Genomic DNA, 25,628 nt, shown 5'->3' with positions numbered 1-25,628 from the left:
GGGAGTTTGTCAGCAGCTCGCAAACAAAGGATGCTGCTCCCCACCTCAAAGGCTCTGCTGCATACATGGCAAACTGGAGGTCAAGAGTCTGAATACAGTTATCACGACTGGGGCAGGGGCTTTGAAGTTGGCAGATTAAGAAGAATGCTTGACTAACAACTGTTGTGAATTGAGGTGGCTTATCTGGACTTACCCGATCATCGCTGCGTCTCAAAGTGCCGACTGTAAAACGACCAAGAAGGCAGGCAGAGGGTTCTTATCAACTTCAGGTCTGAGTGGCTCATTTCTGAAGGAGCTGCAAAGTGGGTCTAGACAGGTGATGTGATAAACCAGGCCAGACTCAGCGGCTCAGCAGTAATCTACAACAAGCAAAGCCAGGAGCCTGGATGCTGCTAGTGTTTGTCCCCAACAGTGACAAGGACAAACTCCCGATGTCCATGAACTTGAAGTGTGTTTCATGTTTCTGACATGCTGTGAGACCATTTCATGACCAATTCGATGTACTTAACAGCTTGAATCGGTTTAATACATCAGGACAACTGGAGACAACAGCTTTTTTTTAATGTGACCAGTGTAAAATTCCTTTCAGTGCTCTACTGGAATGCAAAGATGGGTGATAACAGATTTTCCTCCTGATGGGTATCATGTTTTGTGATTCCACGGTTGAGACAGCTGGCGTTCGCTGAGAAGGTCTGGCTGTTAGCAAAGTGAGACCATGCCAGGAATATCGCCATCTGGCTGGCCTCAAGCTATGCCCCGTTGACACACACACACACACACACACACACACACACACACAAGAATAATGAGATTTACTAGCAATGGTCCATTCCAGTTACAGGGACGGGCACGGATGCACGGACACATACGCATGCAAACACACAGCTGGCCCAGATGGATCATCGCAGCGCTAACCCCGAAGGCCCCTGTGCTCCCTGATGACAGATTTATGCTCACATTGGAGGGCCCTAGCCATGGATCAGGTGACCAGGCACATTCAAAACCTCTGATAAGCTTTCCCCAGCCTACCTGCCCCCCCTCGATAGCCATCCATTCATAAACAGATCCCAGGAAAGCCTGATACCTTCAGCAGAGAGGGAAGGTAATGGCAGAAATGAACATGTGTCTCCTCGGAGACTTGAACAAACACTGTGCCAGCTGGATGTAAATCTTTCAGATAAGGCCCCAGCTCACTTCCTGTTTCACAAAGAATGCAATGAAGTGTGCTTCCTTCATTTGCTCTTCTCCCAACACAACCACCAACTAAACTGTGAATCCATCTAGTCCCATCTCTAATTAAAGAAATAAAGAGACACAGGGCTTGACAGTAATGACTGCCAAGTTGCCAAACATTTTGATAAATCTTGGCAACCAGTTCTTTAGCTTTTTATTGTCAGTGGCACCCACTTTTTAGCATTAAAATAGGGACAGCAAACCATTGACCCCAAAATAAATACATTTAAAAAAATGTTTGTATCATTGATCTTTAAATATTGTTGGCTTAACTCGTATTCTATGTACCAGGTGTTGAAGCTGGATACTTTCACTGATAATAATTAAGTTACAAATGCTGTTGAGTTCTGAGTTTGTTCAGTTATTGCTATAGATCTTTTATTACATATGTTCACAATTTAACATATGACTGCATACTATCTTAATTACTCAAAATGTAAGGTGATTAAAAATGGCCGCCATATTTTCAGTTTGAGCGAACAAAAGCTGATGCCTGACCACTTTCAAAACTTAACATTTAGACATGAAGTATGAGAAAGAGTGGGACTAAAAAAAAGTGGTTACTATTTTTTTTTTCTTTCTGTTACAGAGTCACTCATTAAGAGAGTGGTAGGAGTATGCTGTCAGTGTCATACAGTGTTCAGTGTTCATTCACCTCTCATGGTGATGACTGGGTGTCTGTGAGTGTCTCTGAGCACGTTCTTAATGGTTATATGGCTCAACTGAACCTGCTGTGCTCATATCTGTTCCAGACCTGAGGTAGCTGATAAGGAGCCATGTGTTGGAACCAACAGTTAAAACAGTTGAGACAAAGGGCCAAAAGCCCACAAATCAAGTTGAGCCTGCCAGCACAGGACTGAGAACGGGGGATTTTTATACAAGCACAACACATCCACCAACCCAAATTCCCCCAATCTTAGCAAAAGGTCAGCAGGCAAGCTGGCAAAAGGCACGGGCTGTTAAACAAACTGGGGAAATGACAGAAGTGTCGCGGGCTGGTACAATACATTTCTGATATTCCTTAAAGACGCAAAACAAGATTTATAAGCTCAACATTCCAGTTCGCGACCCCGTTTCCCCACATAAGTTTCATTTAATCCAATTCAAAGCGTCAAAGAGTGAGTGCTGGGAGCTCCCCTGGACTCAGGCTTTGTGCGTAAGAGGGGAAAGATTTTGGGCAAAGATGTTTCTTAAAGATAGGGAACCTCACAGGGTCGTGCGTGACTTGGGGAAAGTTACAGGTAAAAGAAAACCTGAGGGTGTTTAGTTAGTTGTGAACTGGAGTGGGGACACTGGAGACGCGGAGTTATGCGCAAAGCGGGGAGATTTCTTATCTGACAGCCCGCAGCGCCGCGCCGTAAAGACGACTTAGAGAGCGATTTTACGTGAACATTCAGTGATTTAAATCTTAAAAGTAACTAAAAAAATAAGCCCACAATGGACCACTCCTTATCCCTACAGTTGAGTTATAACGTTAAATATCTTGGATAGACAGGAAACAGCTTGGATGCATGGTCACATTTTGTTTTAAATAGAAAACTTTTAATAAAGTATTTAGTACAATGAATATGGAATTGACTTACGTGTTAATATCATGTTTTATTGTCTTGACCAGTCTCAGCATAAAAGTAAACTCCCGGCTGCGCCCCGGCAGTGTGACTGCCCTCGGTCAGGTCTACTCCACTGTTAGGACGAAGCCCGCATGATAGATCCAGCGTAAAGAAAAAACTCACTATACAGTCAGTTGCAAAAGTCCTATGACCGTTGCGCGAGACAGTAGATCCATGGTTATAATTTGATTTAGGCTGCGACACACAGAATTCCACAATTTCTTCAAATCCTTTTCAACACTGCGAGTCCCTGAATGAAGCGGTCCCCAGTAGGAATGTGAATGGAGAGAGTAGAGTGATTCAAGCTTTAGGAATGGGCAACTCTGCCGTGGCTCCGCCCCCCTCCTGCTCCGCTGCTCCCCACCTGATAAGGAGCTGGAGGACACACGGATCCACTCGGGACGACCTCAGCAGAACATCATGTGTGGAGAAGTTTATTGCTATTACGATATTATGGCAAAACAGTGCGTCAAAGCGCGCTGTTTATGACACCAAATCATCTATTTTGATGCCTGGGCTGTACTTAGTCTCTTCGCTTGTCTAAATCGTAATATTTTGTATTTTTTAGTAATTTAAATTTCTTCAATATATGCCTAAACAAACGCTACCCGTATAAAATCGAAAGTGATTAACTGTACTCCCCAGGACTCCCCTCTATTCATTTCAGCTCCTGCCTCGTCTGAGCCCCAGCCGCCTCCCCTAATAGGCAGCAATTGACTCGGAGGTTGGTGCCCAGTTTGCATATCATTAGAAAATACTGGAGACAACTGGGAGACGCTCTTTTGTGACGATGAGATTAGTCTGAAAAGCGCAAGTGGCGCAGTGAATAGAGAACTGTTGCAGGTATGGTAATGCATTTGGCCCTGCCCCTGTCCTGTCCTGTCCTGTCCATGGCGCACGGACACCACGCACAGGCTGACCCAACAATAACAGCACATTGAGTCATGGATGCAGTTTTTAGGAAGTCTTGCTGATGTTGACACTTTGATAGCACTACACTTTAATCACACTTTGTAAGCAGAGAAAGGCAACACAATTATTATAATTAGCAATTACTATAACAAGGATACGTGTGAAAATAACAGGGGTAGTTTACATACATTATATTTCTACATCTGAATTTCTTTATTTCCTGCGATAATAAACGTTGTGCCTTTAGGGAGCTGTATCATTTACAATCCATGCTTCATTTGGACAGAAAACGTGTTGACACCTTGCTGATATTTCTCAGGTTTAAATGTGTGTCTGTGTGTGTAGGGGGGATCACGCATTGCTCATTTATCACTGGTTCTATTTCAAAACAGCCCGTCCAGTTTCCCCCTCTTCTCCTCAGGAACTTTTTATCCACATTTTTCCAAGAACTCCTCAACGACGTCAGCGTTAGGCATCCGCCAGCTTTGTGTTATTGCCATGGTAACACCCAGGAGTTGAGGTGGTGCAAAAAGGGAAAGCCAGACGAGTCACCATGTGGCAGGGAAATACATGTAATCCAAAGCTTGGACTGCGAAAGGGGGGAAAGGATGATGCAGAAAATCCTGGCTAACTGTACAGTCTGTTGTTGGCTGCCACAGCCGCCCCAGCTGACTGACGAGTCACAAGTGATTCACCAAAAAGGGATCCTGCCAGCTATTAAAACCAACAGAATCATCAGTCTATAGGCTTTCATAAAAACGTCCCCCCGGTGGGATCATTTGGAATGTTTGCCCAGAGGCCCCAGCTGTAAGATCTGGTGAAATATAATGGATTTTGATATGCTTTGTGTCTGAAATTGGTGTTGACAGCCCTTTTTATGCAGCACCACATCTCCCAAATCCCAAGCAAGTTTATTTGGCTTTCTGTTACTGGAGTTTGTCCAACAGGGAGAGTGACCTCTGGTTAACTGATTCCAGATATAAGTAACCTCACGATGTAGGATGACAAACTGTACTATTTATTTGTCTGTGGGTGACTTTTGGCAAAAACTATCTACTTTGCTTTTCTTTACACACCCCAACTTGTCAGCAGGGGCGTGTCTAGAACAGGGGCTTGGGGTCAGTGATGCCAACTTAGCAATTTTTTTGGTAGATTTAAGAACTTTTCTGACTACCCAAGCACATTTTTTTGTAAAAGCACCTAGCAACACATTTAGCAACTTTTACAATTTATTTTAAAACTTTTAGCAGCTTTTGAAAAGTGCCTCAAATGCTAAAACCCATGCATTTTTCCCTCTAAATGATACAAAAATGATTTTTCCCACTTTGTCACCACATTGCAAAAGTCCATTGAGAGTGACGTCTCAGCTCAATAGGAGGCACAGGCAGTAGCAGGTAGCAATCATAGGCAACTACAATTGTTCATGTGTGGGCCGTAGGCTTTACTATGTAATGAGAAAAATATGAATAAAACAAAGCTATGATGTGTTGTGTTTCAAAATAAAAAATCTGATCATAAAAGTGTGTAAAAGTGTACTTCTGCAAAAAAAGTGTGATAATAACAAAAAAATCAACAAACAAAGTCATTGTGTAATTTACGTAATGTTCATGTCATCACGCAGTGACATCACAATGTAATTTAGCATCTTTTGGCAACAAATGGACATGCCTGTAGCCTCTTCCCCTTCGCCCCAGTGCATGGGGCGGCACTGGCCTCCACTGAAGTATGACTGGCCCTTCTTAGTAGCCCTCAATACACCTAGGTGAGAGGCAGGAGTTATTCCAGGTCATCTTGTGCAGTGTCCAGTAGATCAGTACGGAAGTAATTGTCTTTAACGCCACTCCTGTTCTGTTTTCCTAACCTTAACAAAGTAGTTTTGTTGCCTTAACTGAACCGTTTTGTGTGAACACAGACTTATTTTGAAAATCCACTATGCATGTATCAGGCTGAAATTGAAACTTTGTAATGAAATAATGAAATTCAAAAACTGATGTCAGAGGGGGAACCTACAACATCTGTATCTGACACTGAGGAGGGTCACTGAGTTAGGACTGGTATTTGATAAGTTGAAGAGATAAGAGAATGTTTTTGTTATTTGTGAAAGAAATTGGTTGATTTGGCAGTTATTATTATTTCTACACATACAACATTATGGTCTGTTGGAGCCAAGACAGAAGTAAAGCAAATGTCAATGAACATGCAACAGCTTTACAAAAACAAAGTGCAGTCTAAAAACATAGAAAAGTTCCCTGATTCTGATTCTGATTAGGAAATATTCCATCAAAGAATAAATAAACAGTACTGTGAATCTGGCAAAGCATTCAGTATCAACATTCGATACCTGACAGTTGATACAATAACACATTTTGGCCAGAACTCAAAATTTGAGGTTCGTTGCGCATACGTTTATCCAGCTTTAGCATAAGCAGTATATTATATATCAAATAATACGTCAACGGAAAATGTGATCTTATGAGCTCACACAACAGTGTGTTTTCATCCTAAATCTGTAACCTTAAGGGAGAAGAAAGATAATTATGGTCTGTTAGTGTGTGTGTGTGTGTGTGTGTGTGAGAAAGAGAGAGAGGGATAGGGGAAGGATAGAGAGAACGAGAAAGCAAAGAGAGGAAGGAGAGATGAAGACAGATTACCAAACAAGGCCAAATCCCAAAGCCAGAAAACCCGACCACCCAGAGGCTGCACCCAAAACCCCAACCCAAAGCTACCCTCGATTGCGATGGGTCAACAACCCCGCGTAGAGTTGAGGGGGTTTGCGCTCTCAAGTTATTTTGCGGTGATAAATACACAATAATGCCAACGATTGTTGTTGAATGTGTGTGGTAAAGTGTGAGAGATCAGACAAGCAGACTGCCGCTGCTGCCAGTTGCTCTGGGGCAAATGAGTGTATCTCTTTAGAGTGTCTACAATTTTCATTCATCAAAGCTTGTCAGAGTCAGGCGCTTGTTTGGCTTATGATTCAGATACAGATCAAATACACACGGGTATAATGAGGGCTTTGGACAAAAGAGAGGAAATGAGGAGATGCATCAGTGTTGCGGCAGGCAGACACGAGGGATTAAGCCTGCATTAAATGCAACTTTTCCCTGGAAAGGGGAAAACACTTTTACCTTAAAGGCATCATAAGGGACGTTTAAGTGGATTATCTTGTGATTGGCTGGAAATATTACTCATGTCTAGCTGTTCTCAAGTATCATTTCTATTATGAAACAAAAAAAACAAAGTGAGAAAACAAAACAAACCACAGGCATTTGATTTTTTTTTATAAAATTGGCCTTGTTGCTGCTGGGTTGTTGGGTGAAGCTACTGTTGTAGGTTGTAAACTTTACAGTGTCACCTCTGACCCCGAGACACAGAGGGAGGGGTCGGAAAGGGAAAATAAAGGAAGCAAGGATAATTAAAGACATCATAAAAAAAAGACTTTAATCAAACAGAGATATATGTAAACAAAAAACACAATGGCAAGATTAAACAAACAAAAAAGAAAGAAAAAGAGTGAGAGAAAGATGAAAGACGTCCCCTGCCATAGAGAGCCCTCCTCTGGGCTTGCCTTGGGGTTTACGCTCCTCTCTTCTACAAGCTTCAACCCCAAACAGTGGGGCCAGGTGAGGGTCAGTGGACGGATGTGTCAGTCCGACACACACATAAACACCCAAGGCCGTGTCAACAAAGACTCACAAAAGAGATAACCAAATTATGGGTCTGCAAAGGTCAGAGCGGCCGTCCCGAAATAGAGATGAACATGTAAGGTGTGTGTGTTTAAGTGTCTGGACGGCTGTAATCTGATTTAAGTTTTGTGGTTATAAATTTCAGATACAGTCATAAAGATATTTCAGAAACAGATGTGTAAGGCCATAAAGTAATAAAAAATGGGGCATTTATGTTTTTATTACATTGCTAATATGGTCAGCTTAGTGGAGGCAGTAACAGAACCAAATCAATGTCTTTGTGAAAGTGACAGGTGGCAACATTATGGCACTGGCAGCAAAGCATGGTGTAATGGTGGCTCCTTTTTTTACAGCAATATTGCAGAATCTCTGTGTGAAAGCTGCCTGAGTTCTATTCAGAGGCGAGATACTGCCACTGTCCTTGAAACCTGAATCTCAATGGCTGCAATGACAAGCGTGTGTCCTCTGCCTTTTACTGATGCAGTCTGAGATAATGAGTGTGACTGCTGTGTCTGTGTGTGTGTGTGTGTGTGTGTGTGTGTGTGTGTGTGTGTGTGTGTGTGTGTGTGTGATTGAGTGAGGGAGTGAGAGAGAAGGGTGAGGGAGACAGACAGAGGAGGGAGGAGAATAATCTTTTCATAACAGGAATCTCCAGAAATAGCTCATCCATGGTCTTGGGGATCAGCCCAATAAGACACTGATTAGAGAGAGAGAAAGAGAGAGAGAGCATATGCTTCCATACACACAATGGTGAGGAGGAAGTGCAGGGAGACAGAGGCTTGGACCAGCACACACACAAACACACACACAAACAAAGGAAGTGTGAAGCAGACAGCGGACCAAATGCTTCGCCGACACCCTCTCCGGGCTTTGATGGACTGACTACGATCACAATAGAGGCAGGAGGCTGACACACACACTTACACAAACAATGGATTGGTGTTGGACTGCTATGTCATTTTCATCAAGGTGGTTGGTTAAAAAAACCCAAACACTTTACGTAGGATCATCCAATTATCATTGAGTTTTTACTTGTGCAGCAGTAAAAGTTTATAAAGAAGGCTGCTGAAGAGGATAGAGGGCTTTTAAGTGATAGAGTCATGTGTGTGTGTGTGTGTGTGTGTGTGTGTACTTGCATGTACACTTGTATGCACGCACAGACACACACATGCATGCATTATTTCAGGGTGGACAGGATGTCACGTTTTAAACAAAACAGACTGTTATCATGTTTCAAATTCAGTGAAGCTAAGCTATGGAGGCCATTCCTCCTTCTCTTCAAAACAACAGTCATCATAAATAATCTTTATACCACAGACCCTTTCCTGATAAAACACCAAAGAACTCCAATAAAATGGAAATTAAAATTATGTGTGGTGTGAATGCATATGCACATTGATGAGTTAGTTTACAACAAAGTGAACATGTGCCTGACACCTGACAGCAAAATAATGTCCTGCAAGTGTGAAGTACGAAAGACTGTTCCATCCTCTTTATGAAAGGTTTCTATAGGAAGTTTATTTTTTATGTTTATTTGGGTCTCCACTAGCTGCTGCCTTGGCAACTAGTATTCTTCCTGTCCTAATAGATCATCCACATAGTATCTAAACTGCAGCCAGGACCTGAATCCAATTGGATCCAAATGATATTCAGTCTCATCGGTTTGAGTAGCAGCTGCACTGCATTGCATTGGGTCTTTGGCTTGTGTCTCAATATGTCTAATACAGAGTTATCAGCTCCGAACATGTGGTAGGTCACAATCGTTTTTTTAAGCGATGAAGAAAGTAAACCTTAAAGTTAAAATAACATGGATTACTAAATATTCTTGTTGGCTTTAAGACTCTGGTGTGGTTGAATACATTTTGGATTGGGTCCAATTATACTGGGGTCTATTCGGATCAGCTACACAGTTGTCTGTTGAGACAAACAGTTTGATATTCATCTCTGCTCAGCTCAGGTTTGAGATCAGATCCGGCAAAGGTTGGGTGTTTAGAATCTGGTCTGTGTCCAACACTATCAAACACATCAGAAAGCAGTCCTTTCAATGTAGGTGCAAACATTTTGAACTTCTTATCAACTCTAATAATTGGGAGAACCATTATTAGCCAGAATCTGCTAGATTTCTTGGTAAGTTGATGGTAAATCTTTGAGCATGACGGACCTGTTAAAGCAATTCAATCACTGTTTCCCTGTAAAGCACTAACACATGTGGCTTCTGCTCAACCTTGGCTTTCAGACAATGCCAGACAGAATCACTGGCCAACACTGATGTGTAAAGGCTAAAGCAAACAGTGTGCAAGTTAAAACACACAAACACAAAGAAACACACACAATGTTCAATACACATGTGCAAGGATAGTTACTTTTAGATGCTTAGTTTGGGCTATTCTCTAATATGTATATCAGTCTGCTGTGTTTCCACTGCGTGGTACAGCTCTGCTCCACTCGATTTGACTCACTTTGGATACCAGATTTTTTTTTTCAGCACTAGTGGTCGTTCTCTCTGACTAACCAAACAGTGGTTTGGTACTGAGGTGATACCAAAAAAAAGTACCAGGTTAGCCATGTTTTTTGCTAGTTGAAAACCAAAAAAGGACGAGTTGAGCAGTACAGCTATGCTAATTAATGCAGTGATAATGCAGAATATGCCATAATTTGCATACATAAAATATCTGGTGGTGGACATACCATTCTTTATTATATTAATACTGTATATTACATGTGTTAATAAAAACATTTCTTTTCTCATATATTTAAAGTTTAGCAAAAGAAAAAAAATGAAACAAAGCCACTTGTATTTTGAAGACATTGTCCATAAAGGAAGCTCTGGATCTCCAAGAAATCCACCGGTCAGCTGCCCTCTTTTATGTCGTGATCAAGATAAAGAAGCACACATACACATTCACACAAGCACACTCGTATTTTTCTTATTAGTCATGCATGGGGAAAGCAGATTAGGGATGGTCTGCTTCAGGGTGAGAGAGGGATGTCAGAGGAAGAGCAGAACCAGAGGGCAAAAGAAAGCGAGGTATAAAGGAGAGAAAAGGTGACATTAAAAGTTAAATTTTGGATAAAAAAGAAAAGAATAAAAGAGGATGGGAGTGAACATCATACACGTCGAATAAAGTTGATGAGGAAGAGATTGTTCAAACAGTAGAAGCTTGTATTTATCATTCAGTGTGTTACATGTCACATGCCAGGTAGATGGAAACATATATTCCAACTAAAATGTTGTAAAAACCGCTGTGGTTTTTCCGCAACTCTGTTGATTAATCTCATTAATCTCCCCGCTAAGACTCAAAAACAACATTTTATGGTAAAGTGTAGTTGTTACTGGCCGAGAGTGAATGAATCAAGCTGGTTTGATTTATTTCAACAGGCTTTAACACTGGAGCAATCACATTTCAACAGTGAAAGACTTAGTGTGAGTGTGACCACATTTTCTTAGAATTACAAGAGGTGGAGGTCTGCTTGGGAAACCAACTAAATACTTGGGGAGTGGTTAATGATGCCAACCATATGGCTGTGAAATGAGCACACAGCAACATTTTGAGCGGTGCTGGAAATTTCCAGAATTCCTATTCCAAACCAAGTGAGGTAGAATAATCACTGTTTGGAATAACTTTGTGTTCCACAGTGCCCGATTTCCCAAATAGAACGTGTTGGTTCATCAACTCCATCGAAATAAATCAAACAAGATCATGCAATAATATGACTTTAATGATCACAGAACTAACACAAAGTACTGCTCCTTGTAAATGAGGGTTTAAGTTGTTCTGCCTGCCAAACTTTCACTGCCTAAGCCATTGCTTTCCATGTCAGCTCTCCCTCTCTTGCCTCTTAGAGATTCAATATGAAATATTTTGCAAATGCAAGTGCTGAAAAACATGGAAATGGATACCACATATGAATCCCAATGGGCTCTACATGAGCCCAAAGTCCAGATTTTACCTTACTAAAGCGACAACAGGCTTAAAACAATCATTATCTGACAAAAAAGCTAATGACAGCAGCCTCTAAGAATGTAATGTCTCTTCTGACATCATGATTAATTGCTCTGAATTAAGACAGACTTGGCGAACAGTTGGAGGAATTGGCACGAGTGTCGAATGTATGTCAGCTACCTTTCAGCAGCAATGAATCATGGAGCCTTGGGTGCAAGTTGCAATGAGATGACAAGCCCTGCAGCAATACTGTGGAGGGTTAAGTGTGTATGAATGAGGTACAAGGTGGGAGTGTTGGGACGTCGGATATGCCAAGTAGATTTTTGACATCAGGATGAAATAATTGGTGCACAATTGTTGTGTTTTCGTGGATGCATCTTTCTGTTTGGGTGAGTGGTATGTTATTATCTTTTAAATACATGCTTGTGTGTCCTGCATGTGCACGTCCACACTGAGGTTTCCAATAGCAGCTCTGACAATAGATTGTGTAGAGCTCTCTTCCCTTTTCTAGTTTCTTTCCTGTTTTTAACTTTTCTTAGACACATGGAGGGAAGACCAAATTCCAAAGTACCATATGTGTGTTCTTTCTCTGTGCAGAATCAGCCGGTGGGTAACGCAGGAAGTTGATGCTTTAGTCTTCCCTGCCCTGACCCGTGACCTCCTTTGAACCCCGACCTCTGGCGAGCCACGTGACAAACCGTGCAGACATCCAGGCTGTCATGACAAACACAAACCAGGTTCAGCTGGGAGATTACCGCTGATCCGGAGGCTCCTTTGCAAAAGTGCACTGAGCAGGTTTGAATTTCAGAGTGATTTCTTCCAGCTCCGAACTTCATACAGCTCCTGTGTCTTGTGTCGTTTTTCAGAAGATAAGATGAGAGATAATGCTACTGCTGATCAAAGAGAGGTGGGATAAAGGACAGACACACACCCTGTGACAAATCCCATACCAAAACCAAAAAACATGACAAGTGCCTTCAATCAGTTTCTCTCGATATTATGATCTTGATAAAACTCATGTTTTGCCACTCCATGAAGATGAAAATTATTGTCATTTAAAATCTACTTACGATCATTTAAAACTTATTTTATTAATTAAATTTCTGATTGGTCACTGACTGCTGGTATACCTTATTAAACATTTCCCAATATAGAAAGGATTGCTGAACAAAACAGGATACATTTCGTAGCTGTGGCTCCTGTTGACTAAACATCAATTTTATTAATGACTATTTCATTTATTTAACAGTGATGCTGTAGCTGTAAATCATAGAGCCAGCTTTTACTGCATCCGTGTGTTGGCCTAATTTTATATACCTCACAAAATAAGAGAAATTCTAGGTTTACAGAAATATGCATGTTGTACCTCGGGTGACTGCTTGTCTTCTCTTTCTCCAGGTAAAACACTTAAGATAAAAGTACTTTTTTCGTCTTTCATTTGGCTTTGGTTGCAAGTAATTTTCCGCCCTCCAGCTCTGGGCTGACAAATATCAGCAGGAAGACGGACATTTACTCATTCTTCATGTGACAACCTTGACCTACTAAACTAAAAGATGAGCGTGAGACTGACAAGACAAATGCCTCTCACATGGAGGAATTAAGGAGATTTGGACAGAGATAGCTTTCACTGTGCGCCTGAGCCAAGCTACGTATGTACATACGTTTATTTACATGCTTGACATTTTTTTAAGGTAGCCTTCTGTAAGCACTGACCAACAAGGGAGGTTTTTGATATGATTATGAAGGGGCTTACTTCAGTTGGAAAATCTAAATGTTTGTCTTTATGCATAGCTGACCTAAATCCACTGCACAGGAATCTAAGGAATCTGGTGTATTAAGCCAAATAAAAATAAACAGAAGGAAGTTAGTGTTTATATTTAGCTGTGTGTGGAAAAGGCAGCATCCCTGTGGGTTTGCAGTGGACAGAAACTTGAAAAGAATAGACTGTGACCCGTTAATGATAACTCGAACATAGGGTCAAACACGTTAATGGCCAAATAAAATTACTGACTCTATTTGAGGCATTTATTTGTATTGTGAATTAATCCTATTTTGGATGTAAATTCTTCAGATTTTGGTTTCCTTCTTAATCAATGACAAAAGCAAATAACCTTAAATTTCTGCATCTCGTTTTCTCTATTCATTCAAACAAACTTTAACACTTTATGGGATTAGCCCTGATGCCCTGAACCCTCATTTACCCACTCTTTCACTCTCTGTCCTACACATAGACACAGTTGGTTTATTTACTTAAGGAGCTAATGGACAGCACTGATGTGTTTGAGGGTGGGGACTCTGGGTGATGAACAGGAGCCGCAGTCAGACCTGTGACTCCCCCCTCGTCCCTCCGCTCCTCATCGGCCCCTGGGGGATGATAGCTCAACTCCTGAGTAACAAGGGGGACTAATACTGTCCAGCTGGAGGTTGGCAGCAGTGACAGAACCTCCATATGCCCAACAGATTGGGCTTTGGCTCTCATGCTGACCCTTATCTGTTTACCCAGTCCTCCCATCTTTCCAAGCAAGAAGGAATAGGACTGGACAAGAAACTTAAAGCAGGGATACTGGAGAGACACGACTGGAAATGCAGGAAGATACTATGAGTAAGGTTTAACGGTCTACATCAACATGGTCGAGGCATGAGAATAAAATATTGTGTTAGTAGAAGGTGTGAAGATAAGCAATGGAATGGAATGGACTACAATAATGTTAAAGTGTCCTGGTAGCAGCTGTGATAGTCTGAGGTAGTAAAGCAAAATACAGAAAACAAGGAGCATTTTTGCAGGAAAACATTTAAATGGGAGAAAAAATAACGAAGAGTCTTCAGCTTTTCTATCAGCTCTGTGAGGATGTAATTCAGCATGATGGTGCTTTGAGCTAAAAACTAACACCCAACAAGTTTTTCAAACCATACAATCACATACGTTGTTTCTTTCCAAAATGAAATAATAAAATAATGAAAGCGTTAAAGTTTTAACATCATTATTGCTGTGACACTGTTGCAGTTTAGTTAGGTTCAGGTAACAAAACTACTTGCTTAAGGTTAGGGGAAAAAAGTACAATATAGCAAAAGATGGTTAGAAAAGTAAATATGGGTTGTTTTAAGCTACTGTACAGACAATTTTTACGGTGTCCTTACAGTCTCTAACATCAGCATGCTACAGGTATGCTCACACTGACACTGAACACCATGAACTTGTCTAATAAATTTCTAATAAATTGTATATAGATATTTTCAGTCTGGTGGACAATCAAGCAACTAACTGACCAACCAACTTTGCCATCCCAGCTGCGAGCATGACTACAAATGTATTTATAAAACATAAACTTTGGAGTCAAGTAACAGTTCTTATAATTTTTACAGTTATTGTATAATATTCTGTCATTCCTTTGTTTGAATTGCAAAAATGTATGTATTTAATTCATATTAAAAGCACATGATGCTATGGAGAGTCACAAACAACTTCTTTTTTTTTTTTTAACAAACAATGATCCCTGTTTTCTCAGAGAACAACAGAGTCCTTATATATGTGTTGCTGTGATATGGCCATGGAGAGATCAAACCACGTCTTTGTCTGTAGAATAAATGTTTCAGGCCTTAAGAAGCATAAAAACAACACATAACTCCCCTATCCTACCGCGCTTTTAGCGCTAATAGCTTTAAGGCAATGAGGCAAGCACAGGACAAGCAAATAAAGAGAAGAGGCTGCTTGGTTACTGTGGTCTGGCTTTATTCACCCGCAGGTTTTGAACTCAATCCTCAAAAACTCATGAGGCCTCAGACAGCCAGGCTCTTCTAGATCACGTTTCAGTGCATGCACATTGGTAAGAGCCACTCAAGTGGTTCACATGACAGCTATATTGACCCTGCAGAAAGACAGGCGAAGAGGGAAAAATCCCCCAACATGTTTACCATTCATTATGTTTCAAATGAAAGCTGTTTGAGAACGGGACGGATGCACGCACAGGAATCTCTCTTACATAAAAACTGGAGGTCCGACCTCACCTCAGGCAAAAATAAATAAAAACCTTATTTTCACAACATTCCCAAAATTGTTCAGAACATTACATATTACAACCAATGAATGAAAAATATTGTCTTCCAGGGAGCAAACGGCAACTTTGTGGCCTGTCAGGGTAATTAGTGCGAGAAATGCTGGACACACATTATGTTCACTGACCCTCACCTCAACCGCGTGCGTGCACGCACGCACGCACGCGCGCGCACGCACACACACGCACGCACGCACGCACGCACACACACACACACACACACACACACACACACACACACACACACACACACACACACACACACACACACAAAGACATTAAGTTGTCAAAGTGTCACTTACCCAACATGCTAATGCTAAGCGCTCCAGTGCTTGTATTATTACCAGCTGTAAGGAGTTAAAGTGGAGGTTGGCCTGGACTCAAAGAGTGACAACACTCAGCCAGTGGCCTTGTGTTCACCCATTCATGGTGGCAAAAGGGGTTACGATCCCTGAGTGACTACAAGGTGAAAGGTCACTGGCAACACCTCTCGATCAGAGGGAAAAGGGACATTAAGTGGGTATTCAGTCTAAAGAGAGATTATGCTGAAGGCTCCTTGGAGGTCTCCATTGGGAAGAGCAGGGAACAAGACACAAAAATTTGGCCACGTCAGCATTCAGGACCCTTGAAATAGAAAATAAACAAGTACCTCAAACGCTGCTACAGAAACAGTCTGTGTAAAGCTTATACAGCTCTGGATGAACTTGATGCCATTTGATGGTAGTCCAGAACACGTCTTATGATGGATCACAATGTTGCCCAGACACAAACATTTCCTTTGAGATTCTTAGAAAAGATTTTTAAAGGCTCAGCAGGAGCCCGAAGCCATCCATAACTCCTTCCTCAGAAGTTGTCCGGAGCAGCTGCAACATTTTTCTTGGTGCTGTTCAGTTTCAGATTCTTAAACCAAATTTCTACTGACAGACTGTTCCAGGAATTGCTCATATTTTGGTATCTATCTCATCTAATTAGTGTTGTATATGTAATGATTTTGTCCAAATATCATAAAAACAACTGAAAGCCACAATCATAATGTTTATAACATTCTGTATCAGATCTAACAGAAGCCTGGAAGACTGGACAGGTTAAAGGGGTCACTTTGGAAATGGAGCACTTAGCTGTGCCGCTTTTGTCTCTCTAATATGGTCTCAACTGTCAGGGATCTTCAAGTCCGCCCTGACACAATGACAAATGCAGAAAGGAAAATATGAGGAGATGGAAAAAGGAAAATGGCTTTGCCCAAGGACCCAGAGTGTCTGTCAACCTCTTCATAAATAAAAAATACCAGTCACTTTCCAGTATGGGGAAAAGAAGGAGTCAAGAACCCGGTCAGACATCAGGTGGAGGTGGTATGTCCGCTAAATGCCATTTTGGATTGTGGAAATCCATCTGTAATCACTTTCCTTCCCAATTTATTTGGGACATCTGCTCACTCTTCATATCTCACATACACTCCCATTTCCATTTGGATACAGACATTGTTTATCATCCCAGACTAGCAGCACGGCTCTATGGATGGCAGTGTCCTATGGTCGGTTGGATAGTTGGTTGGTTGATGCGCTGCTTTGATCTAGACTGAAACACTTCAGTAACTACTGGATGGATGAATGGATGAAAATCTGTATGGACAGTCATGATCACCAGATGAAGAATCCAGATGACTGCTACTAAACTAAGATAGCGACCATGGCTATTTTAGCATGTTCTTATCATTTATTTCAAAGCACCACTGTGTTAAGTACTGACTCACAGAGTTCCTGGCATGACTTCAGACCATTAGTCTTGTACCGGTACAGTGCAGGGAACAAAATGTGAGGCATGCAACTTCATCCTTGACCAATCAAATCCAAAGAAGCATTTCAGTCATGTGGCAACTTGTGTATTTTGAGTCGAAGGATAAGTGGTGGATAAGTGGCATTTCCAGAAATATTGCTTGGTGTAGCACAGTTGCGTAGAACAAAATCTCTCCTTCTATTCCTCTCCATTATCCAAACTGTCTTCAGTCATTAGGGTTTTTGTTAAGAGTTTTAAAATCCTGCATTGATTCGTTAATTTTCCTTTATTGGAAAACATGATCTTTTTTATTAATATAAGTTTTATTCTCCAGTGACTCATGCAGTCTTGTGACTGGCATCGAAAAGAAAAACATCTATTCTGAGTACAAGATAAAAATCTCCATAAATATTTGGAATTAGCTCTGCAGACGAATGACCCTCCTCAATTAAAGAATGTTGCCTGGCGTTTCACTTTTCTGTGCTTGGGGAAATGTGTGTCCCATTAAATGATACAATCTTGCTGAAAGGATAGGATGATGATAATCACAGGGTGTCTTGTGCTGGTGACTGGGGTGACACGTGAGAATATGGGTCAGTGTTTTTGTATTTTTCAAAACACTGGGACAACATCTGATCTGTTAGTATAACACTGCTCTCTCAGTTTAGGTAGCCATCCTTCCTTGGTTCCTGGGATTCTCAAATTTTGACAATTGAGCCTGTTGTCCCCTGACTGATAAACATACCCACAGTGAGGGACATTATGAATCACATGGCACTATTTTAAATTGACAGGGATTGTGGTTAACATTTGTTTTCATCACTGTTATTACCGGATCTGTGCTAAGACTAAGTGTCTTTACTGGAAAATGCATTAAAATACTTTTTGCCTATTTTCTTATCGGGCAAAATGGAAATATCATTTTGAGATCAGAGTCATATCCATTAACTCTTGGTCTTGTTAAATTAAAAAGCCAGAAGACTCCATCATGACTCATTACTTCCAAACTGTAAGATAATCTCCTCCAATCAATGGAATCTGAAGGGACATAAATATTAACAAGAGCAACAGGATTAGCTCAAAATCCCCTACTGATCAACTGAGTAAATTAAAGGTGGCTAACCCATGGAGACCCGCAAAAAGCAGCAGACACACAGGAAATGAAGGCCCACTGGAGAGTAAACAAACAACATACCATGAGATCAGGCACCCCAAGAGGCAGTTAAGTTACCAGAGATGAGACCATTTTAATGGGGCACTAAAACTTGTAAGTACCCATCTGGAAAAGATTCTTCTGGAATGTGGCTGCTTTACAACTAATGACCAGTGACGAGTCGTCACACCATCATCTTTCTCTTGTCTCACATCACAAGTCATCAAGTGCTCAACCTCTCGTCTTCCATCATAGCTCACAGGTGAGTCTGGATGGATGTGCATGGAGGATGGTCACACACTCTGAGAGTTTTATGTGTTATTCTGAATGTATATTCATCATGTCCTGGTATTTGTTCTAGACATTCTCACTTATGGTCCTCAGACACATGAATTCATACTCATTATGTGTACACATCATTTTGATCTGAGCTTCAAGTCCTTTGCTGCCTTTTATAATTTCCATGTGTCTGTTTTGGTTGTGGCCTTCCTCACCATTTCTCATATTTCTGAAGCCACGACTTAATTTAGTCTCAAGGAATCATCATACCACAAACACTTAAAACACCATCAAGCTATCATCTGTCCACACTGACACCAATCACAATGTGCTGATGAGGAAATCCCCATGCCTTATGGATTAAAGACACAATTGTGCTTTTATATCCTTTTATTGTGCAAAAGCCCTCATTGTTTCTAAATCATGTAGCGGCAACCGAACCTCTTGAGACATTTTCTCTTTAATTCTCTTTCTACTCCATTCTCTGCTTTCTCCATGGCTGGTTCTTTCATTAACAGTACATGCCCATCTCCTTACACAGCACCACCAATCAGTACTATTGATTAAAGCTGCGAAGCCGCACCCCACACAGTGATTCAAGGTAATAAAGACAGCTCAGTCTCTGCCAACAAAGCAGCTCTGCTCACAACAGCACTCACACCATTTCTGCTGACGGAGGGAGGAAAGGTGTAGGAGTGGACAGCCCTAAAAAGTCTGCGGTGTGAAATCAGACATTCTCCAGCGCCGAGGCAGGAGCAAATTCCACAATGTGTGCAAATATTTGTGCACACCACTTTGGGAATCCCAAGCTTTGCCAATTCAGAAGTTCTGTGAGTGTTCGGCTTGGCGAGGACCTGCTTCTCATCTCCGTACAATGTCAATGGACACTTGAAATAGCTGGTTCGTTGTTCCATCTCAGTTATATCTGGATGTTTGAGTATGGGAGGGAGACGAGTGTTTGCCTAAGTCCTGTGCTGAACAATTGCATCACCTTCCAGCTGCAGAGTAAAAACATGGGCAGCGAATGGGACATTGAGAAGTCAAGAGCGTGCATCAAGTGGGCTACTTATGGTCTTGCTGAAAAGGACTAGACGTCCCACTTGAGCGATGATGAGGGCAAAGAGACGCAGAAATCAAAGAATTGGCTGATTAGGATTCTGCTCACGAATCGGCTGCAGCTCATAATGCTGAGGCTTCAGATCTGGCTTTTCCTCTGCCTTCTATGGTTCTAAAGGCCACACTCTCTATACATAATTAACTAAAGACATCAAAATAATTATAAAGAAAAATAAAGGATCGGTATTTGATGTTGTGCTATAATCTCATGCTAAATGATGGTTAAAATGACTTTTATGTTGCAAGCTCCAGAGCTGCTCCCTGGATCAAACATCTCTTCAGGTTTCAATCCTCTTTTAAGACAGAACTAATCAGAGATTGCCCGATTGATAAAACAGAGAGGAGTCTTGTGATTAGAAAGTCAAAAGACGCTTTCAGTGAGTTCATGTGTTAAAAAGAGAAAGTGAGAAAATACTGAAGGAGAGGGAGCATGGTAGAACAAGCAAAGTAAACAAGTTTGGCGTGAGCTTGCTGGAGTCACCGGGTTTAGCAAAACATTCCAAAGTCTTCGAAACAAGCGGCCTTGTGAGTGCACAGGGGCAGAAACAAGGGGGCTTTAAATCACTGAACAGGAACAGTGTTGGAGGACTCTAATTCAATCATAAATATCTCAAGAGTGTTCGCCCTCACACACCGACATGTCAAGTTAAGTGACTGCCAGTCACCTATATAACAGCAGGACAATCAGTCAGAATAACCTTGCCAAAGCTAATAAACTGGTAGAGGACAATATGGTTCATTAGCACAAGCAGAAATTATATATCATCTATAGATTTACTATGGTTTCTACATTACAATATACAGATACAAAAATAATATTGTTATAATTCAATGCACTGAAGAATTACAGAGATATGTATATCATTTATCAAAAGGTCATATAGCCTTATTTCTTATGCTGATATAGGCTATAGTTAATGTAGAAATCATTCTAATTACATTTCTGCCAGGATGAAGCAAAGTTAAGCGATCACATTACTCATACATTGGCTGAGCCAAACTGTGTAGGTAATAGGGAGTTGAGACTTTAAATCTTGGTGTTACACAGTTAAGCAAAACATAGAATTTTTGGAAAAATATTTGCTGAAAAACCCCCAACAAAATTTAGTTCAACAACGGTCACACAGTGCAAGTGTTGCAACAGTTAAAAACATGACACACTGTAATTGCAGGTGTTGTGTCGATATTGGCTCCCCTGTCAAATCGTGTTTCCCTCCCATAGTTCATTCCTTTTGAAATTGATAAGTGATGTTACAGTTTAATGAGTGACTGTATTAACTGGTGATTCAGCTGAAAGCGTCATGGTTGCTCGTAGTGACAGCAGCTGATAAAAACAAACAGAACATGTAGTTGTCCTCTTAACCCTCAAATTTAACTTTAATACATTTTAAATACAGTTACACATCTAGTTTTATAATCTGTGACAATGTTTGATGTAAGCGACTACGAGCAACCACAGACGCATTCAGCTGAAAATCACCAGGGTCATTCGTTAAACTTGCACACCGGCACTGCTGAAGCCAGGTCATTTGAATACTTGAAGGAGGTTTATGAACATATCTGTACAGATCCCAATGGAAAAAATCTCACATTTTTATGCAAATTATGCCTGCCAGGTCTGAACTTCAGCCACATTTAAAAAATCACATTGAGCTGAAATATTAACAAAATGAATGATTTTCAACAAATTAATGTTTCTGTGAACCTAGATCACAATTTAAATTGTGAACAATAGGTGTGAACTAGTTCATTTTAATCTGTGTGAACTGAACTCTGAGTGAGCTCTTGCAGAATGGGAACTTGCATAGTGACTTAAAAAAACATTTTCTTCCTTCTTATTAGGAAACCACAAGACAAACCTTTGACTGACATGTTTTTGAAGTCAAGTGCTGAGTTAAAAAAGGCAAAACAAATAGAAAAAAACTATAGGAGATAGGAAAAGACAGATGACGAGGTAGAAGATACAGAATGTCCCTGGCACTTGTCCCATAGTCATGTCTAGTCGAGCTTGGCTGTAATGTTATAGGGCACACGTACACATGCTTACACAGTAAAAGAGTCTGTGCATGCTTTTAGGTATGCTCTGAATCATCCACATTCACACTCACACACCCGCACACACACCAACACTGTTTTTATGACTCTTTAAGTAGTTCAAGTGTGGCACGCTTCACTCATGAGACACACATGGTATTAAATTAAAATCTCAGGCACAAACAGAGATGACAGAGAACAGTGTTCTTGGCCTACTTTTCCATACCCTCATGACTGGGATGGGATGCTGCCTGGCACAAAAGTAGACAGTGGAGCAGTTCATCTGCCTTGATGAAATAATAAGGAGGTGCTATTTATAGACACAAATCGAGCAGCTTGACCCAAATGTGAAGGCATACTAAAACGTGAGATGGCACGAGAGAGTAGGTGGAACATCACAAGCTGTTCTACTGAACGAGTGATTTAGGTGCTCAAATAACACAGCTGGAACACCACATGATAAAAAAAATGAAAGATGCCTCGAAAAGATAAAATGCTAACTGGATAGTTAGATCTCACTTGCTCACTTCGACATCAAAACGTAGATGTGAAATGTGTTTTTTTAGGAACAGCAATGTACTGTGAGAACTTCCAAAGACCTACCCAGTACTGAAACACATGCTTGGAGCAAAAACCCACAAACACTTTAATTGTTGCTAAGACCACAAATGTATATGCCGCAACCCAACAAACAGTTGGTTATAATGAGTAAAAGCTCAACAGCAAAGCAAGATAGCCATGGGCGTCTAAAGCAAAGTCTTATGTAATTTGATCTCAGTGGTTCAAATGCTTGAAAACATGAAGAACTAAACCAACCCAAGATGTACACATTCAGTATTTGTGTTGCTCTGCAGCTAAATCTCATGTTTTCAAGCTAAATCCCTGATTAAACTTTAATAGCTCTGTCCATTCTTGGGGTGAAAGTATCTTGTTGAAGCTAATTTGTTACATGGTTGCCTGCTGCGTTTTTTCATTCAAAGAGATCTCTGCTGATGTCACAGCGGTGCGCCCTTTCTGACTTCCTCTTTGGGCGTCCTCGAGGCGTGAAATGGCCCCGCTGGGTCCCTGTAGGGTCCTGTGAAGCCACAATAGGCCCAGGACATCTGTGTGGTTGAACAGTAGGCAGGGCTTGAGTAGACCGGAACATGTCCATCGACCTCCCACTGGCCCACCCTTAAGCTCCATACAAAAGCTTGGTTGCCACTTAACAATAACACATTCATGCACAAGTAGGGGCACAAAGACACAAATACGCACTCAAACACTGGTGCTTAGGTATAGCAAATACATTTACGTAAATCAACAAAGAGACCTGTTCATTTTTTATTCTCAGCTGTGGTAAAGTTTTCATAGTGATGTCTTAGGCACGCGCTGAAAAACCTCAACCAAACCAGAACATGAAATTAAGTTTTCACCTTATTCTGACAACACATGGCTCTATGGATGGCAATGTCAGGTTGTTCTTCAGTAGGTAATTTTCGTCCAAACCACTTTGGTCCAATTTCATCAGGTACAAGGCAGGTTTGTGTCCGCCTGTGTGTTATTTTGTGGTGTGCTCGCCAGGCTGAATGGACTACTGTAGCTGGTAATGCAGGTTTGGTAGTGCAGTGCAATTTTGGTATTCATTTTGGCACTAAATTGTGGCTGCTCAAACACAGGTAGTCTGTGCCCTTTTTTCTGGCTTTAGTTGCACACACAGGCCTCTATGAAGTTACACAAACCCCTTTAAGAAAAGCTGACTTTGACTTCTTGGAATTTTCTTAGAAATTGCTCAAAAAGCATGTTTGTGTACAAACAATTACCAGGATAGCTTTGAACCAGTGACACTGTAATCATGGCATACATGTTATACCACTGGACCAGTATGAAGTTTCTACACACACCAAACCTCATTTATACAATGGCAGTAATTGGGAATAGGGCGGGGATGTCAACTTTCTAAAGGCATTAGTGGAGAATATACTACACCATTAAAACTATTTAAACTTCCATGTCTTGTGCACCCTGGGTCAGATATTATTACGCTATGAATTTTAATTTGCACTTGTACTCTGAATGTAATTAGTATCTGATTTACTATGGCAGCAGCAAATGCTGAAAAAAACAAGCAGGACTGTATGCTAAGTGCATTCTGAGAGTGAAATAAAACTTCAAAAGTGCAAGTGAGACACAAACCAGAAACGAATGTTGCTGACAGTGAATTTCACAAACAAGCAAGGAAGACAATGCAAAATCACACTTCAAAGTCTCCACCTTCCACACAACAACATCAGTTTCCTCTCAGGAGAAGCCAACTGAATTTACCGCCCACTATAGAACTGTTAGGATGTCTGCAGGAACAAAAAGTGAACTGCTTTCAAAGGGTATGAAAGGAACTGCTTTATGTTTGCTGCATGTACCCAGTTTCACAAAAAAATATAGCCCAAAGTCTTGTTTTTCCAAGTATTACAAGATAAAAGTCTGGATAAACACGTGACTGTGTGGTATCAAGTGAAAATCAACATATCATTGTTAGGAAGGAAAACTCTTTTCAAACTCAGTAACTTGATACATGCCAATATTAGTGTAACATTACAGAAATGCAGCAGCTGTATGCATGTTCACACTCATTTGACATTCCTCACAGTTGAGCCAGAGTGAAACAGCAAGACAGAGTAAAGTGCAAATCCCTGAGCCAAATCCTTACCTCTGAAACTATGGCTTCTGTCACTGGATAATAGAAACTAAAGTAATATATGATTTGTGTCTTCGTGAAGCAAAAAGCTTACACAATATCTCACCATTTGCTGAAACATTCTCAGCCAACATGAAATTAACCAACCTAATAGGCCTATTACCTCCATTCACATGACTTTGGATTTGATTGACAAATCTCTGGTTATTATGCAATAGCATTAGCCCGGTGGCATTATGATAGGCACAATAAACTAATTAGGCTTCTCGGGTAACCAACCAAAAGAAGTGGAAACGGAGAGCAGAAATAACCTTCACCTTGATGCAATCCATGGTTGCATCACATCACAATCCTACAGAAGTGGCACTACATTATAAATGAGATCTTCTACGCAAAAACATGACATTTAGAGAGACTGTTACACAATATTCTGGTCAAGTGAACCTTTAAGTGCAGGGACAGGATGGTGTGCACAAGTGTCAGCTGTGAAAAAGAGAACATGTCAGCATAATGACATGGAAGAGAAAAATAATTCATGTGGTGGTGACATAATTCAGTTAGCAGTTACTGCTGAGCGTCTAACAGTTCAGAGCTGCTCATTGGTCTTTCCCATACTGGTTTCCTACTCTGTTTATCATTGTTCACACTTCAGTATTCATTAAAAGACCTATTCATCTTGTATCATGGAAATAAGTAACTTTGTAACTCAGTAAGCTGAGTATTTTGTTGCTGAGTGATAGTTATGAAACAGTCCAGATTATTTCATATTGTGTGAATATTTTGTCCATTGAATGTTAAAAATAAAAGCTTGCAAACTTTGTACAAGCCTAATAATTTTGGATTACCCTGATCTTCTGCATAACCAAAAGGAACCGCTCAACCCTAATCTGAAGTCTGTATGACAGGGAACTTTACGATGTGAACCGAGTCTTTAATGAACAGACAGGGGAAAATATTTTGTAGGCAGGTATGATGACAGATTCTTTTGTTGCACTCTTTCTGTCTTGCTATCTGCCCTGATTCTAGATGCCCTTTGACCTGTCTAGACCTCACCAAAACCAGTTAAAAACTGAACAGAAGGCATGCCGCTCATTCCAGACTCTCTTCTCTTCTCCTTTCAGAGTCTTTGCTGAGTCAAAAATGTTCATATTACACCTCCTAC

The 25,628-nt window shown here is 40.9% G+C and overlaps 1 protein-coding gene across 2 annotated transcripts in view; it reads right to left on the bottom strand.

Moving 5' to 3' along the window:
- Positions 1-25,628, bottom strand: part of dlc1 (DLC1 Rho GTPase activating protein) — a 95,049-nt gene that overhangs the window by 23,686 nt on the left and 45,735 nt on the right. The window contains exon 1 of one of the 2 annotated variants that reach the window (XM_059337581.1): positions 2,817-3,100. The exons of the other annotated variant lie outside the window; for it this stretch is intronic. Within the exon in view, the coding sequence (XP_059193564.1) occupies positions 2,817-2,829 (13 nt within the window). The 5' untranslated portion in view covers positions 2,830-3,100. Of the gene's footprint in view, positions 1-2,816; positions 3,101-25,628 lie in introns of those variants that run through there. 2 annotated transcript variants of the gene reach the window in all.

The sequence above is a fragment of the Centropristis striata genome, chromosome 1 (assembly GCF_030273125.1).
Source record: "Centropristis striata isolate RG_2023a ecotype Rhode Island chromosome 1, C.striata_1.0, whole genome shotgun sequence".
Classification (NCBI taxonomy): domain Eukaryota; kingdom Metazoa; phylum Chordata; class Actinopteri; order Perciformes; family Serranidae; genus Centropristis; species Centropristis striata.
The sequence above is the reverse complement of the archived record's forward strand: the minus strand, read 5'-3'. Positions and strand labels throughout refer to the sequence as shown.